This window comes from Talpa occidentalis, unplaced genomic scaffold (assembly GCF_014898055.3).
Source record: "Talpa occidentalis isolate TD23 unplaced genomic scaffold, MPIMG_talOcc4v2.1 talOcc4.4, whole genome shotgun sequence".
Lineage (NCBI taxonomy): Eukaryota > Metazoa > Chordata > Mammalia > Eulipotyphla > Talpidae > Talpa > Talpa occidentalis.
The window spans coordinates 54,943,276-54,959,007 of NW_023604295.1; the positions used below are offsets into that span (position 1 = coordinate 54,943,276).

General features: G+C 37.4%; 1 protein-coding gene across 2 annotated transcripts in view; it reads left to right on the top strand.

The window, feature by feature from the left end:
* Positions 1-15,732, top strand: part of MORC1 (MORC family CW-type zinc finger 1) — a 133,021-nt gene that overhangs the window by 10,707 nt on the left and 106,582 nt on the right. For both annotated transcript variants that reach the window (XM_054700621.1, XM_037525593.2), the window contains exons 4-8: positions 2,109-2,177; positions 7,349-7,439; positions 8,435-8,543; positions 11,396-11,555; positions 13,589-13,694. In XM_054700621.1, coding sequence (XP_054556596.1) covers positions 2,109-2,177; positions 7,349-7,439; positions 8,435-8,543; positions 11,396-11,555; positions 13,589-13,694 — 535 coding nt within the window. The remainder of the gene's footprint in view (positions 1-2,108; positions 2,178-7,348; positions 7,440-8,434; positions 8,544-11,395; positions 11,556-13,588; positions 13,695-15,732) is intronic.

The following is a 15,732-nucleotide window of genomic DNA, read 5'->3' on the forward strand; positions in this document are numbered from 1 at the left end:
TATGTATAAAGGGTGAGGAGATGGAGGACTTGATGGCCCTGAGGATCTGACTTGGCAGCTGAAGCCTCATGGCTGGGTCATGCCATTTGTGGAACAAGAAATATTGGAGGGAAGAGTAAGTCTGATGAGATAATAAGTATTATGAGATGAAAAGACATTGTGGTTTTTTGGCATGCACACTTAGCAGGTAATAGAATCTATCTGAAATTGATAGTTTTAAGGAATTGAAATAAATAAGGCTAAGCTTCAGTGTGGATAATAGGGGAATGTTAAATTTTGAGCTGTGATTATCTGTCCTGTATTGGGACTTATAGGAAAAAATAAGTAGTTTAAATATGTCTTTTTGTAACTTTGAGCTTTCCCAAGTTATTCACTGAAGAAATGCCCTTCTCTCTGCAAGCTCCTTTTGTGAGAAGTCTAAATGCAAAATCAGTTGTTGCAGCTATGCAGAACTGCCAGGAGCTTGTATCAAGTGGTTTCCAATCCTAAAAGACATTAGGTTAATGGGCAGAGTGTATATTTCTGAACCCTATACAAGACCAATTAATTAAGACTATCTCCAGATGAGTCACATGAGCAACGAGGAATAACTACAGCATTGTACAAAGAACTAATAAGAGTTGGATTCTACTTGTTGAATAGTGGAGAAGCAGCAGCCCTGGTTAGAGGGAAGACTGAATAGAATAAATGCCTACAAGACGGCATGAATGTTCTGCCATAGAATTTGAGGTGAGCAGATCAGAGGATTGGTTAGAAAGAAAAACCTGGAAAAACGGGAGGGTAGGGAAAATCTGTAGGGTTTATAGATAGGAAGTAAATTAGAAAGAGGAGGAAAGATTAGAAATGGCCACTTGACATTACAGTTATGAACCCAGAAAGCTTAGGTATATTTCCATGGTTATTTATGGGTTATCTTGAACATTATTTAATTTTTAAAAAGTGAATTAGAGGTGACATTAAACACAGAGGTAGATTTAACAAATATGCTGTAAATGAATTGGCAGGTGTAAAATTAACAGTGACTGTTTGGGGTGAGGTAGGGCTAATAGGACTTGGAAGGGGCAGAGGGAGAGATTGAAGACACTGAAGGAAGCATCTGGGATGATGGGTATGTTCACTACCTTGATGATGATGGTTTCATAAGTCAAATTATCAAACGCTACACTTGAAACATGTACAGCCTTCATGTGTAAGCTAAATAGTGTTATAGCAGAGAGAGAAACTAGAACTCATATAGCCAAGTGTTCAAATTACTTTCAGAGCCACATATCAAACTGTGCATTAAAATTATTTTCATTAGTTTTAGTTACACTTTACAAATATTTTTAAACAAGAGATTGTATTATAACTTAATATATCTTAATCATTAAAATTGATTCCAAATAGCTTAGCCATTTTCAAACGTCAAATGTATCCTCAAGAGGCAAATATTTGTTGCGACTCAGTTGCACATATAGATGGCTCTTGTGAGGACTAATTACTTAGAAAGGAGTCTGATGAATTTAAAAAGAATAGCCTATATTGACTTTGAGAGACTGTGTAAGACAAAGCAAACCATCCCAGCTGAAGCCACTCTAGGTCACTAGGCAGCTCCCAACCAAACCAGTGGTCAAGGCAACCAGCAGTGACCAGAAGAAATGCCCGACTGGGCCATTCATTCCTGCAAATTGTGAGCTGATTAAATGATGGTTGATTTTAGACACTTAAAAAAAAAAAAACTCATGTTTTGGTGGAAGGTTATAAAAGTTGATCAGTTTGATAGATTATGGGGTGACTTCCCCATCTACCTTTAGTCTCTAGGGGAGAGAGAAAATATCTGAAGTTGAATGGACCAGTCCAGTTCCAGAGCTGGGCACGTCATGTATTCTACGTAATTTATTAATGTCTAGATGTTTTATGTTAATGTGAAGCCTTTTGCTTCATGATTATTTCCCCCTGCAGTTTCTTGTGAAACTGTAGCCAAGACTCTTTTCTGAGATCCTTCTTTGTGCCATAACTCTGTCACTGTGGCTGCATTTAAGGAGGACAAATAATTATGCGAGCAGCATGACTTTCTGAAGAACAAATTAAGCCCAATATTTATTAGTAATAACTGCTTTCTCTTACAGTGGATAATGAAAAACTGCAGGGTGGATTCATGTTGTGTTTCCTGGATGATGGATGTGGAATGAGCCCTGGTAAGTTAATTATCCAGATACCTAAGTCGCTGTTAAAGGAAACAGTCTGAAAACCCATAAAAGAAATAAAAATGAATTGAGCCATGTATGTAAAAACAGGTATGGAGTTATTAGGGAACATAAACCCTAGACTTAACAAACTGGTGAACTTTCTAGATTTAAATATTCAGTTTTAAGAGTAAATTCATTGAAGACATGTAACCTGATACAAAGAGTGAATTATTACTAGAAAACTGAAAGGCAGAAGGTACCCATTACCTGTAAGATAAAGCATTTGGGAATGAATGGAAAACAAATTGCATCTGGCTGAGCTTTAGATTTTTTTAGACTTCTCTTTAGGTCTTGGTTGCAGGAGCCCCCAGGCAGTTTCTGATACCTTTAAACTATTTTTAATTTTTTGCTTAACCTTGAGGTGGAGGTCTTCTCTTTTTGTTTTTAGGTGGGTTTGTTTTTTTCCCCTCCCTATTCAAAGGTTTTATTGCTTCAGTTGAATTTTCCCATCATGATGAATACATCTACTTGAATGACTACATTGTGTGGCTTATCTTTTATTCTTCAAAGCTAAAAAAAAGTCAGCACAGAGGTCCTCCCTGGTGGTACAGGGGTTAAAGTCTCAGCACTATCAAGCTATCTCCGGCCATTGCAACATGAGTTTGACCCCAAGCCAGGTCGCTAACCCACATGACGCATCAGACCTCTCCTGTCTCGCCAAATGCTCCCCTCAGCAGTGTATTTCAGTCAATCCACCTCTTCTGTTCCCCACTCAGTCTCTGTTGAATCCGCTAACCCCTGGCACCTCTGATCTATACACCCCAGTTATTGAATGCATAAATAAAAAAAAAAAAGCCAGCACATAGTTGGTAGGTGCTCAGAACCTGTTTGCTGTGGAAGTGAAATGTTATTTTCTCTGATAAGGAGCTTGAGTTATTTTGGGTAGTTCATCCCTGAATTTTTTTTAAAAAAAAGATTTATTTATTTATTTATACAAGCACTGGGTACAGTCAGAAGCATGGGAGGGTGAGAATTCACCAGAGCCAGAGGGGAGAGAAGAGCAGGCAGATTGATGAAGTACACTGCTGAGGGGAGCAGTGGGCGGCAGGAGAGGTCTGAGCGCATGTGGGACCCTCGCCTGGCGGCCGGGGATTGAACTGGCAGAGGCTGCGGGCGGGCAGCTTCACTGCCCAGCACTCAACTGCGCGCCACTGGGGAGGCCCTCATCCCTGAATTTTTATTCAGCTTGTCTGTGTCCCACACACTAGAGTTTCTGATCACTAGGTTTAAAAACTGCTGAGGGAGTTCAAGTAATATGGAAGTGTTCTTGTCAGTTCCACACCAAAGGACTGATAGAAAAATTAAGTTCACTGGACTGATAGAAAAACTAAGCAGTTGTCTTCTTCCAAGTCTGAAAGTTCCACTTTGTTCTGAATACTGAAAGAATATTTATGAGCAAATTTTAAAAATGCTCAAATATCCCACCAAGTTCTTATTCTGATTTTGGATAATTTTAATTTTTCCAGGTCATTTTGATTAAAAGGATTATGGATTCCTTTGTTTATATGAAATAAGGAAAGAACAGGGTTTGTGAGAAAAATATGCTGAAGTTAAGTTTTATTTTCTACGTCTGGAATGAATGTTAAATTCATTCTCCTGTATTCCCAAAATTACTTTATGTAATGTATTCTAAGGCAATTCCTTTATTAAAAAAGTAATTCCTTTTATATAGATTCAGGAACAAAATAATCAAAACTTAGACAAGTGACAGATATTTAAATAAAAAGGAACTGATACTTGAGTTGACATGTACAGTAGTAGTTAAGAGTGCTCATCAGTGTTAATGGAGCAATTCTTTATTAACACTGATTGGAAATTAAATATTAAGTTAGAAAGAAGAGTTTATTTGATGACTGAAAATAAAATCTATAATCCAAACTGAGCTAGCTCGATCTGGACCCATAGCAGAACTGCAGTAATTTCCAAAATCTTTTCACTTACATTCTTAACCCACTATCGTCCATTCCCAACGCAGCAATCCAGAGCAATTTTTTTCTCTTTTAATAGAAATCATATCATCTTGTTCCCCTGCTTAAAATCCTTGGTGGCTTTAGATTAAAAGTCATATTCCCGGGCCTCGCTGGTGGCGCAAGGGGTTAAGACACCATCTATGAAGCTATCTCTGTCACTGCAGCATGAGTTCAATCCCCAGCCGGGGAGCTACCCACATGGTGCAGCAGACCTCTACTGACTCACCCGCTACTCTCTTAAGCAGTGTATTTCAGTCAAATCCGCCTATTCTGTTCTCTACTCTATCTCTGGTGAATCCTCTCACACATACCTCCCCCACACCTCTGGCCTGTACCCTAGTTATTGTATGCATAATAAAAAATAAATCTTTAAAAAAATTCATACTCCCAGTAACACTTTTTTTTTGTATTATTTGGCCTCTGTCCACCTTTTCCACCTTTTTTCCTACCACTTCCTTCCTTCCTTATAGCATACCAGCCACACCTGGCTCACCTATCATCATTTGAATTTCATCTCAGGTATCACCTTCCAGTCTTTCTATCTCATGAAACCTTCCTAGTTCTTCTGTCTGCAGGTCACCTTCCTTTTAATTCTATTCACATCCCCCTGGTTTTTGTACATTTAAACACTTTCAGAAATGATCTTATTTTTTTTGTTTGCTGCTTTTACTGTTTCTCCTACCATGACATAAAGTTGTTGAGGGCAAGAGGCATGTCTGTCCTATTCTATGTTCTGTCCCTGTAACCAGAACTCTGTCACCTTCCTTGCGGCACTGTGCAATGTGTGATGTAACCCATGGCATTTGGTCTTTGATAACTGGTTGTAATCTTGCCAGTAGCATTTATCAGCTTGGGCAGGTTACATAACTCCTTAAACTAAAATTTCCTCATCTATAACGTGCAGATCATGTAAGTATTGTGATTTTTAATTATAGATTATAAAATCATATAAGATTAAAATAGTGATATCTTCCTGTAGATTGGTTACTGATATTAAATAGGTAGTGAATCTAAAGTATGTGATACAGTAATTAGCACATATGAAACAATAAATGGTGACTAAAATTTCTGATCACAATTCCACTGTGTGGTTGGACTCCTGCCTCTCCCCCCACTCCCATTGTAAACAATTCTTAGATAGCACCGGGATATCCCACAATTTAACTCAATTTTGACACTGTCTCCACAGATTCCATAGACTAAGGGCTAAGTCCTATAAGACTGCTCCCTCCCACATGCCTATGCAAAGTGCAGGTTTTTATCTGTACTTCTGACTTGCTGGCTATAAGTCAGAGGTTTCATGCTTTTCTCCCTGGGTTAGATTAATATGCAAGAGAGGCTGGCTGCATTCAGGAAACCTGTTTACTCACTAGATTACCAGATTATTACATAGAACACTATGAATTAACAGGTAGATGAAGAGATTCATAGGGTGTGGTCCTGGAAAAGAAACTTCTGTCCTTGTGGACTTTGGGTCCCTGGTGTGGTGGAACATGGAAACCTTCTTAGTCCCTAACTTGTAAGCTCTCTGAATAATCCCATTTTTTTTTTTTAATGAAGGCTTCATTACATAGGCATGATGATTGATAAATCTTGGTTGTTGGTGATTAATTCAAACTCCAGCTCCTCTCCCCTTCCCTGAAATTAGGGCAGGGGACTGAAAGTTCCACCCCTCTATTCATGATTGGTTCCCCTGGGAAATAGCTTGTATCCTTAGGGGTTTTCAAAAATTCACATCATTAACATCAATCTGTTGGTGATGGAAAGAAGCTTATTATGAATAACAAGATATCCATTTTAACTTTATGATTCTGAAGCAATCTTAGGAATGGAGGACAAGAGATCAAATAGATATTATAACTAAAGAAATTACCATTGATTGTTCCTTTTTGGGTCAGTTTTTTACTGAAGTAACATTGCATTCTAACATAAATTTCAGGTGTACATTATTAATCAACATCTTTGTATACGGCATTACTCTTACTATTCATGAAATTCCAAGGATTTTGAGAGCTATGACTTGTGGACAAAAACTAAATATATGTGAGAAATATACTTTGGTTATCTGGACGACCAAATACGTATTTCTTACAAATTACTATATTACAGCAACTAATATTATTATTATAGATATCCTCACTTAATAACCAACCCCTTAGAAGATTATATGACAGAACAACCAAACCCTTAGATAAGGTTATATGATAGAATGTCCAAGTAGTTTTGACAAATGGAGTATTCCATACCAGGTGCCACTGAACTATATAGTTCGTCTGAACTGACACTGACTCAGGGTTCTCAGGACAATTCTTAGAGCAAGTGTTTAGATAAACCAGTTGGGAGTCCCAGTTCTATCTCCTCTAGAAACATTCTTTTTCCTGGAGGTAGGCACATTCTGAAGTCCCAGGATACTTGTCTAGAGTTTGAAAATGTTCTGGAGAGATCAGGAGAATGACTCAAGAGTCCAAAACAAGGAGACTTTCTTCTTCAGGTTAGTATCAAACCAGAAGACATTCTGACCTTTTCATTCTCACCTGGGACTGAATATGGGTCAAATTTATGGAAAATACTGGTGGTGCAAATCATAAAATGTGTATTAGCACTTACCAAGTAAGTGCTTGTAAGGTTCTATAAGCTCTGACCAGGATCTTAATGGCAATATATTGAAGGAAATCAGGCGCTCCTAGTCATGTGACCATGAGCAAATAAAATTTGAAACTTTGAGCCTTAATTTCCTCATCTCTAAAAGGGAACTACTATTACTTATAGAGTTGCTTATGAAGATAAATACAATAAAATAAATACACGGGTATTACTTCAGGGTGTCACAAACACATTTTGTTTATTTTATTGTATTTATCTTCATAAGCAACTCTATAATATAAGTAATAGTAGTTCCCTTTTAGAGATGAGGAAATTAAGGCTCAAAGTTTCAAATTTTATTTGCTCATGGTCACATGACTAGGAGCGCCTGATTTCCTTCAATATATTGCCATTAAGATCCTAGTCAGAGCTTATAGAACCTTACAAGATTCTTGCCCCTGGGTTGACACAGAGTATGGATTTATTCTAGTGTCCCAACAAATGGACCTCTGGCCAGTGGCAATGACTCATAATTTCTAACCATTTAAACATCTTTGTCAATTACAGAGGAGGCTTCAGATATCATCTACTTTGGAACGTCCAAGAAACGGTTAACAACTTTGAAGTTTATTGGACAATATGGCAACGGTCTTAAAAGGTTACAATTTTTTTTTCCTTTAAAGCATGTATTATTGATATTGGGGACACTGTTTAGTAAAAGGTAATCTTTTACAGAATGATGCATGTTGGAAAGCTTAAGAAAGAGTATTAATGTGAGAGTTCTGCCTTGTCTTTGAATCTCCATACTGGTAACTGACTTTAATCTTTACATTTTTTAGTTAATTCTCAAACAGGTAAGATCTTCTTACGGAGATTACTGAAGCCGCACTCCCTTATGTCTCTGTTCTGTCATTTCTCAGGTTATATTTTAGTTAGGATACATGTGTAAACACCTTATTTTATTAATCTGCCTCAATGAAAGGTGAGGATAAGAGGCTGCTGTCACCTGTGTGGCCCCTGCCAGGGACACATGGTGATGTTTTTTTGAGTCCGGGAACAGCATCTTATTTCCAGCAGTCATGTTTGAAACAAGAGTGTAGGGTGGGCTACATTAAATTCACCTGCTGTACACGAGGAAAAAAAAACAAACTCTATCAAACTCTATATTCCTGTACCTGTACCTTCTGGTGATGAGTCAGCAAAAGAGTAATTTCTATTTGAAGAAGATAAAGAGTACCCTGTTTCTTATTATGCCCCTGTTTTTTTCTTTTTTTAAAAAGATTATTTATTTATTTATCCATTCATTCATTCATTCATTCATTCATTCATTCATTTATTTATACAAGCACTGGGTATAGTCAGAAGCGCAAGAGGGTGAGAGAATTCACCAGAGCCAGAGCGGGGAGCAGAGCAGGCGGAAGGACCAAAGTACACTGCTGAGGGGAGCAGCGGGCGGCAGGAGAGGTCTGCGCGCCATGTGGGACCCTCCTCCAGTGCCCGGGGGAGCTGCCAGGGATCTAACCTGCGCTGCAGAGGCTGCGGGCAGCTTCGCAACCCAGCACTCAACCACTGCGCCACTGGGGAGGCCCTGCCCCTGTTTCTTATCTTCAGTTTTTGAGATGCAAATCATTATGTTCTTTATTTTTAATATAGTGGATCCATGAGGATTGGAAAAGACTTTATTCTTTTTACAAAAAAAGAAGAAACAATGACCTGTGTGTTTTTTTCTCAGACGTTTTGTGAAAGAGAAGGCCTCAGTGAGGTAAGATTTGAGCTTTTCCACGGTAATGGTATTGTTTTCATTTACCACTTTAGGGCTAAAGTCTATCATGGTTTTCTTCTGATTATAATATATAAATTTTAGGAATATGTTTGGAAATGGAGAAAGGGTGGTAAGCTATGTTGGCGTATTTGGAAGTCTATCCTATTGGCCCTTTCATGAGTGGGTTTTTTGTGACTCCTAGGCAATTTTCTGAACTTCATCCATGTATCCAAACCTCCCAGAATAAAAGACTCCCTTTGGTGAAGTGAACCTTTTGGAAGAAGTTTACAAAACATTCCCACCACTTTTGACATAAGTGGATTATCATTAAAAAAAAATAGATACTGGAGAAAGGGAACAAGATGGTAATAGAGAATGTTCCTTGTTTTGCTCCTGAGAGGGTCACATGACAGCTAATCAGAGGGACAGTATACCCAGAAATTCCTGTGACAGGGAGAAATATTGGAACATCCCTTGGACATCAAACAGCAGCACAGACTGCATGGAGGAGATTCATGCTTCATTGAATAAGAGGTGATAGAGAGAAATGCTGGTCTGGGGCAGGAATACAGACAGCAGAGCTGTTGCTCAGTCAGGAACCCTTAGGAGGGGAGAGCTAAGTCAGTGCCTTCATTGATGGGAAACAAGGGCAGAGTAGCTGGGGTATTCCCCACAGGCATGGTTCGCAGTAAAAAGAACAAAGTGCACTGAAATGTCCTCCCCTTCTCCCACTGCTCGGAACTGGTATTGACCTCAGAAAGTGCACTGACAGCACACAGACTTCAGAGCTTCAGATCTAGTACCTCAGAGAGGAGGGGCTACATACTGGGGCCAGTCCGCCCCTCCACCAAAAAAAAGTACATTTGAATCAGCCTCAGGCTCCTTCCATGTCCCTCCCCACCTGTTGACTCAGCAAATGCAAGATAGGTCTCTTCACCTAAGAAAGTCAGTAAAGGCCAAAAAACTAAAATTAAATAATGCCACCTGCCAGAAAAGTAATATTAGTTAAGCACTCTAACTTACTGCAAATATTTTTTAAAAGTAGGGAAATCTAAGGCATCAATATGGGCAGGAAAAAATATATATAACACCTGGCACCTTGAGACCTCAAGGGAATATGACATGATAAGGAGAGAACAGAATCAAACCAGAGACATTATTTTCCTCAGATAGAGTTAAAAATTGCTATAATAAAGAAAATCAAAGAGATGGAAGAAAACACAGAAAAGCAAGTCAAAGCAATATATAAAAGCTAATTAAAGAGAAACAACAAAATTGAAAAAAAAAAAATGGCCTTTGGTGAAAAATTCTATGGGGATTACACCTGAGGGGTGGGGGAAGCCAACATTATTTAAAAATGAACAACAATGTAAAAAATATATAAATAAATAATGACCTGAGAAACATAATTAGTAAACATAAAATAAAAATTTAAATTTCAAGTAAGAAAATAGTAGAAATTCAGGATGTAAAGAGCGCAATAAATGACACAAAAATTTCTTGAGGGCCTCCCTGGTGGCGCAAGGGGTTAAGCACAGCACTATGAAGCTATCCACAGCCTCTGCAGCATGAGTTCGATCCCCCCAGCCGGCCAGGGAGCTACCCACGTGGCGCAGCAGACCTCTCTTGACTCTCCCACTGCTCCCCTCAGCAGTGTATTTCAGCCAGTCTGCGTCTTCTGTTCCCCACTCTGTTGCTGGTGAATCCTCTCACCCCCTACACCTCTGCCCTGTACCTCAGTTCTTATATGCATAAATAATAAATCTTTAAAAAAATTCTTGAGAAAGCATGGAAACAGAATAGACTAAATGGAGGATTAAGTCTGTGAACTCAAAGATGATAATGCACAAAGACCAAGGTAGAAGAAGAGAGAGAAATACAAAATAAAAAGAAAAATAAACACTTCAGAAATTACCCCGTTACATTAAGAAAGGCAACATAAGGATAACAGATATCCCAGAAGAAGAAGTGAGATAGAGGAGAACACAGAGCTTTAGTCAAAGCAATAACAGAGAAAAACTTTCCTTACTTGGGGAAGGAACTGAATATAGTACTGTGAAGCTAAAAGAACACCTGGTTAGCTAAATGTACTGTGACCCCACACTGAGACACATACTGGTGAAACTACCAAGAATCCAATATTCACAAAAAAGAATATTGAAGGTGATAAGGAAAAAAAAAAACCAAACCCACAGTTAACCTGTAAAGGTAACCATCTGAGAGCCAAATGGGAGAAATTACAAGTATCCGATATATATGCTTTTATTCACTCCCTCCATCTGACAGCTATGCATGCTACATTCTCTAATCCAGAAACATTTTGTTTCAGTTCTTCCAGAGAATAAGCATCCAGTCCCTGTGGAGGTGTCGGGGAGGAACTATTGCCAGACTGGGATGTAGATGCTACTTCTACCTCTCTTCTTCCATCACCCTACCTCCGGAGTTAATTCATACCATTGATCTCTGAGTCCCTTTAAGAGATTCTGAATTATAAATCAGGCTCAGTTTTCTCTTTTCTGGCATAGGCTTTGGATTGGCTTTCTCAGATTTGCTGTCATCTACTTTTCAGTTTCTAAAATGCTGATACTATTATTTCATTTTCCATCACCTAATTTAAATAGAGTGCTGAAATCAAGTCCCTTTGTCCTTACATTCCACAATGAATCATTTTAGAATAAAACTCTGAGTATACAAATTTAATTATGCATCTGTTACTTATGAAACTAGAATAGAAATATTCAACTTTGTGTTTTGAAATTTTGCTTAAGAGTGGACTAAATTAGAATCAGATAAAAGGATGATTGATTTTACCTGTGTGTTTCATAAAAATTGTTGATGTTGTTGTTTTATAGGTTGTGGTTCCAATACCTTCATGGTTAACAAGAACCAGAGAATCTATTACAGATGATCTTCAAAAATTCTCAACAGAATTGTCCATAATTTATCAGTATTCTCCATTTAAAACCAATGCTGAATTGATGAAGCAGTTTGATGTGATCTATGGGAAATGTGGTAAGATCATCAAAACTCTGAAATTTTTATGGAAATGTTTGTTTTTAGTGTCGTATGAAAGATACTATACATATGTTTTTATATTTTTCTTTTTACAATATGTGGCGTTTCACATGGGGAAAATCATTTGTTTTATCCATATCAGTTTTCTCTTAAGAGATTCAGTCATGAATAACTCTTAAATCCCTGTCACTGAGAGAAAGGTTTGCACTTGCATGCATGTGGGGAAACTGGATAAGAGGATGATGATTAGGGGAATTCACAGATACTTTACCAGAGAGTAAAGTTAGGAATTGCTTATTGCAGTGGCTAGGAAGAGATGAAGCCATCTTAGTTAGAGTAAGTGACTTGTAAAGTAACAGATTGAAGTTTCTATGACAGTTAATAAAAACTTTGTAGGGCCTCCCTGGTGGTGCAAGGGGTTAACACACAACCAATGAAGGTATTCGCAGCCACTGCAGCTTGAGTTCTATCCCCGGCTGGCCAGGGAGCTACCCACATGGCACAGCAGACCTCTCCTGACTCTCCCACTGCTCCCCTCAGCAGTGTATTTCAATCTGCCTCTTCTGTTCCCCTCTCTGTCTCTGGTGAATCCTCTCACCCCCACACCTGTGGCCTGTACCCCAGTTCTTGTATGCATAAATAAATAAATTTTTAAAAAAATAAATAAAATAAAAGTTTTGTAGAAATTCTTTAACAGATTAACAGGTCTTTCTGCATTCCACCACCCTCCACCAACTTTCTACTCAACATGTTCAATGTGCTGTCTACTAACATTTGCCAGTGTTCAGTCTTTCTTCTGATTTACACCTTTCATATCTAGAAGCAGAGAGAACCCTGCTCTAATGAAAGCTAGGTGTTTTTGCCATCCTTTTCCTGTTGTCGTAGAGGAGAAAAAGTGACAATTAAATAGCTGTTCACTTGGTTAACACATATACCATATATTTTAAGGATAGTGCAACCTCTTAGTTGAGTTCTAATTGTGAAATACTCATATAAGTAATAATAAAGTGTATACTATTTCCTGAATACTTTTTAAAATGCTTTATAAAAATTAACACACTGAATACTCAGAGCAACTCAATGTTGTGTGTGCCTCCTGGGCTCCATTGCATATATTAAGAAAGTTAGGTTCAGAGAAGTCAGGAAATTCATCTGAGGTTATCTAGTAAATGGTTGACCCAAGATTTAAAAATAGGAATTTAGATCCCCATCCAAATTCCTGGCCTCTACCTGTTGTCCCATTTGCTTCAGTACTACCAAAAAAGAGTGTTATTAATGCTTCTTTTAATTTCTCTGACAGTCTTGTTCATCGTTATAGCATAAACAACTTTGTAAGAATTTCTATTTTTTTTTGTTTTGTTTTGTTAACTATGCTTTAGACCAAGGGTCTGCACTATGGCACACAGGTCAAATCTAGCCCTTACCTGTTTTTATAAATAAAGTTTCCTTGGAGTGTAGCCACACTCATTCATTCATGTAATCTCTATGTTTTAATACAATGGTAGAGTTGAGCTGTGTTGAGTTGCAGCAGAAACCACACAGCCTGCAAAATCTGAAATATTTTCACCTGGCTCTTCACACAAAAAAATTGCCAACATCTATCCTAGGTTCAAATAAAGCCACAACAGTACTTCATATTTGTACAAATTTTAAGAATTCATCTTTTTCTACACGCATTGATTCAGTTCTGAAAGTGAGACCTTTATCTACAATTCCAGTTTGACTGAGGTTCCTAACATCTTTCATAATGCAAGTTATGAAAAGAATGTCAAAGCATAAGAACACTGTGAAAGACTTATAATGAATTGAGTAATAATAAGAAGCACAATGTTTTAGAAACTCATCCCTATTTGTCAGAGATTAGAATTTGCTATAAAACATATATCATGGAACTTAGCCTCGCTTTTATTTACTGAAGTACAAGAGGAAATTTGGTCTCTAGCAGGCTTAATTTCTTATATTAAGTATTAGTGCCATGGGTAATAATTATTTTAGTTCAAATATTGACCAAACGTCTGTTTTTCTACAAGGCACATTGCTGATTATTTATAATTTGAAACTTCTGCTTACTGGAGAACCAGAGTTGGATGTTAAAACTGACAAGGAAGACATACTGATGACTGGAGCTCTTGAGGAGTGAGTAACATGTGTGTTTGACAGAATGTCTCTCTACAGTGGCAGTGAGCTAGAGTAGGGAGCCTGAATTCTGGTTCCAGGTCTGAGATCATTGGTCCTCAGCACTACAATTCATTTTACCCCAGTTCCAGATGAAGTAAGTTAGGCTGGACCTCTGGTTCCCAATCCTGACTGAGCCTCTGAGTATCCTGGACAACTTGTTTGGAAATAGAGAGGAACCTGTCTCATCTCAGACCTACTTCCAGAGCTGAAGTCTAAGAATCAGTATTTTTTGTATTCCAAGGTGATTCAGACCTACCAGAACATTTGGGGACCACTAGAATATAAAATCTGTAAGGTTCTCTAATTCCAAAGCTCCTGTTTTATAAATATTAATACTGGGGTAATCCTTGGAGTTTGTTATTCATGATAAATCATTAAAAATGGACACCAGTACAGTGTGAAGTTGAAAGGCACGTCACCAAGTGGCAGTTCAAACTGATCCTGTGAACGGCACACTCTCTGTTCACAAATAAATAAATGCATTCATTTCTCTTGTTTGTTAGGGATTCATAGGAAAAGGATGAGAAAGCAGTGAAGGGGCTGGGTGAGATGTGTGGAAAAATAATTAAAAAGTTGTAACACCAAGGTTTCTCTAAAATAATTTGTATTTAAAACTTACTAGGTTGAACCTGTAGGTCCTTGATGTCAGAATTTTAAAGCTAGATGGGATTTTAAGGGAAATTAATCCAAGTGATTTACTTTATATATTCCAACAGAAATGTGAGAACCATAGATATGAACTGCATATATAACCTCAAATTTTCCATTAACCACATTAAGAAAAGTAAAAAGAAATAAGTGAAATTAACTTTAATAGTGTTTTATTTATTTTTTTAATAATTTATATATACTTTACATCATTGTTCATTTTTTTTTTAAACAATGTTTGCTTGCTTTTCTCAGGTGTAGTCCCCATTGAATTTACACCACCAGTTCACCCATGCACCATTACCATAGTCCCTTATGCTCTTTTAATCTAGTATATATAAAATGTTATAATTTCAGCTTCAATATGAAAAGTATTGATGGTGTAATCAACAATTTTTTCATGCTAAGACTTTGAAATCCAGTGTGATTTCTACATATACAACATATATCTGTTTGGTCAAGTGCCCAGCAGCCTCATGTGATTAGCTACTATTGTACTGAATGGTGATTCTTCAGACAAAGATGGTCAGGCATACCAACTTAACAGAAAATTTCTTTTTCTTTTGAGGTGAAATAAAGTCCCCCAGTTAGAAAATCTACTTGTTTGATAAACACATTTATAGATTATCTTTTCTTTATTTTTTTAACTTATACTTTTTCACATTCATTCTCACACATGGGAATTTCTTTTTTTTAAACATGTGGGATTTTTAATTTACACTGAAATGAATATTTGTTTGTTTGTTTGTTTCCTTTTGGGAAAAAATTTTCCAGCCTAATTACTGTTGTATAAATGCTGGGAAGCCTCTGGCCAACTTTCATATGCCAATTTTCGAAAAGAGGCTTAGAAATGTTTCTGGCAATTCCGTTACGGTCTCCTCCTTTTCCTGCTATCCCTGCCCTTCTATTTAACAGCTGGTTCCAAAACCAATATCTAATGCTATTTAATAACCCTGAGCATAAATTTTCAGTTATCTGTCAGAATGCTTTGGCATTTTAACACTAACATCAGGAAACAATACATTATTAGAGGAATAATTTGACAGCTGTCAAATTAACTAATTCTTTGGGAAAAGGTTCTTATTATTTCCAGATTGTTTAATGAAGCCAGAGCTGCTTAAGCCATTTAAGCTGTTAATTACACAATAAAGAAAAAGGATCGGACCTAGGACATGTACAATTTCACTTTGGAATGTTGACTACATAGGATTTGTTTCCTGTGATTTTTCAAAGTTTTTATAAAATATAAGAAAATATTTTAAATACAGGGATGGGATTTTATGAGGAAGATTTATTTTAAAGAGGAGACCTAATTTCTGTACCAAGGATCCTACACATTTCGTGGCTT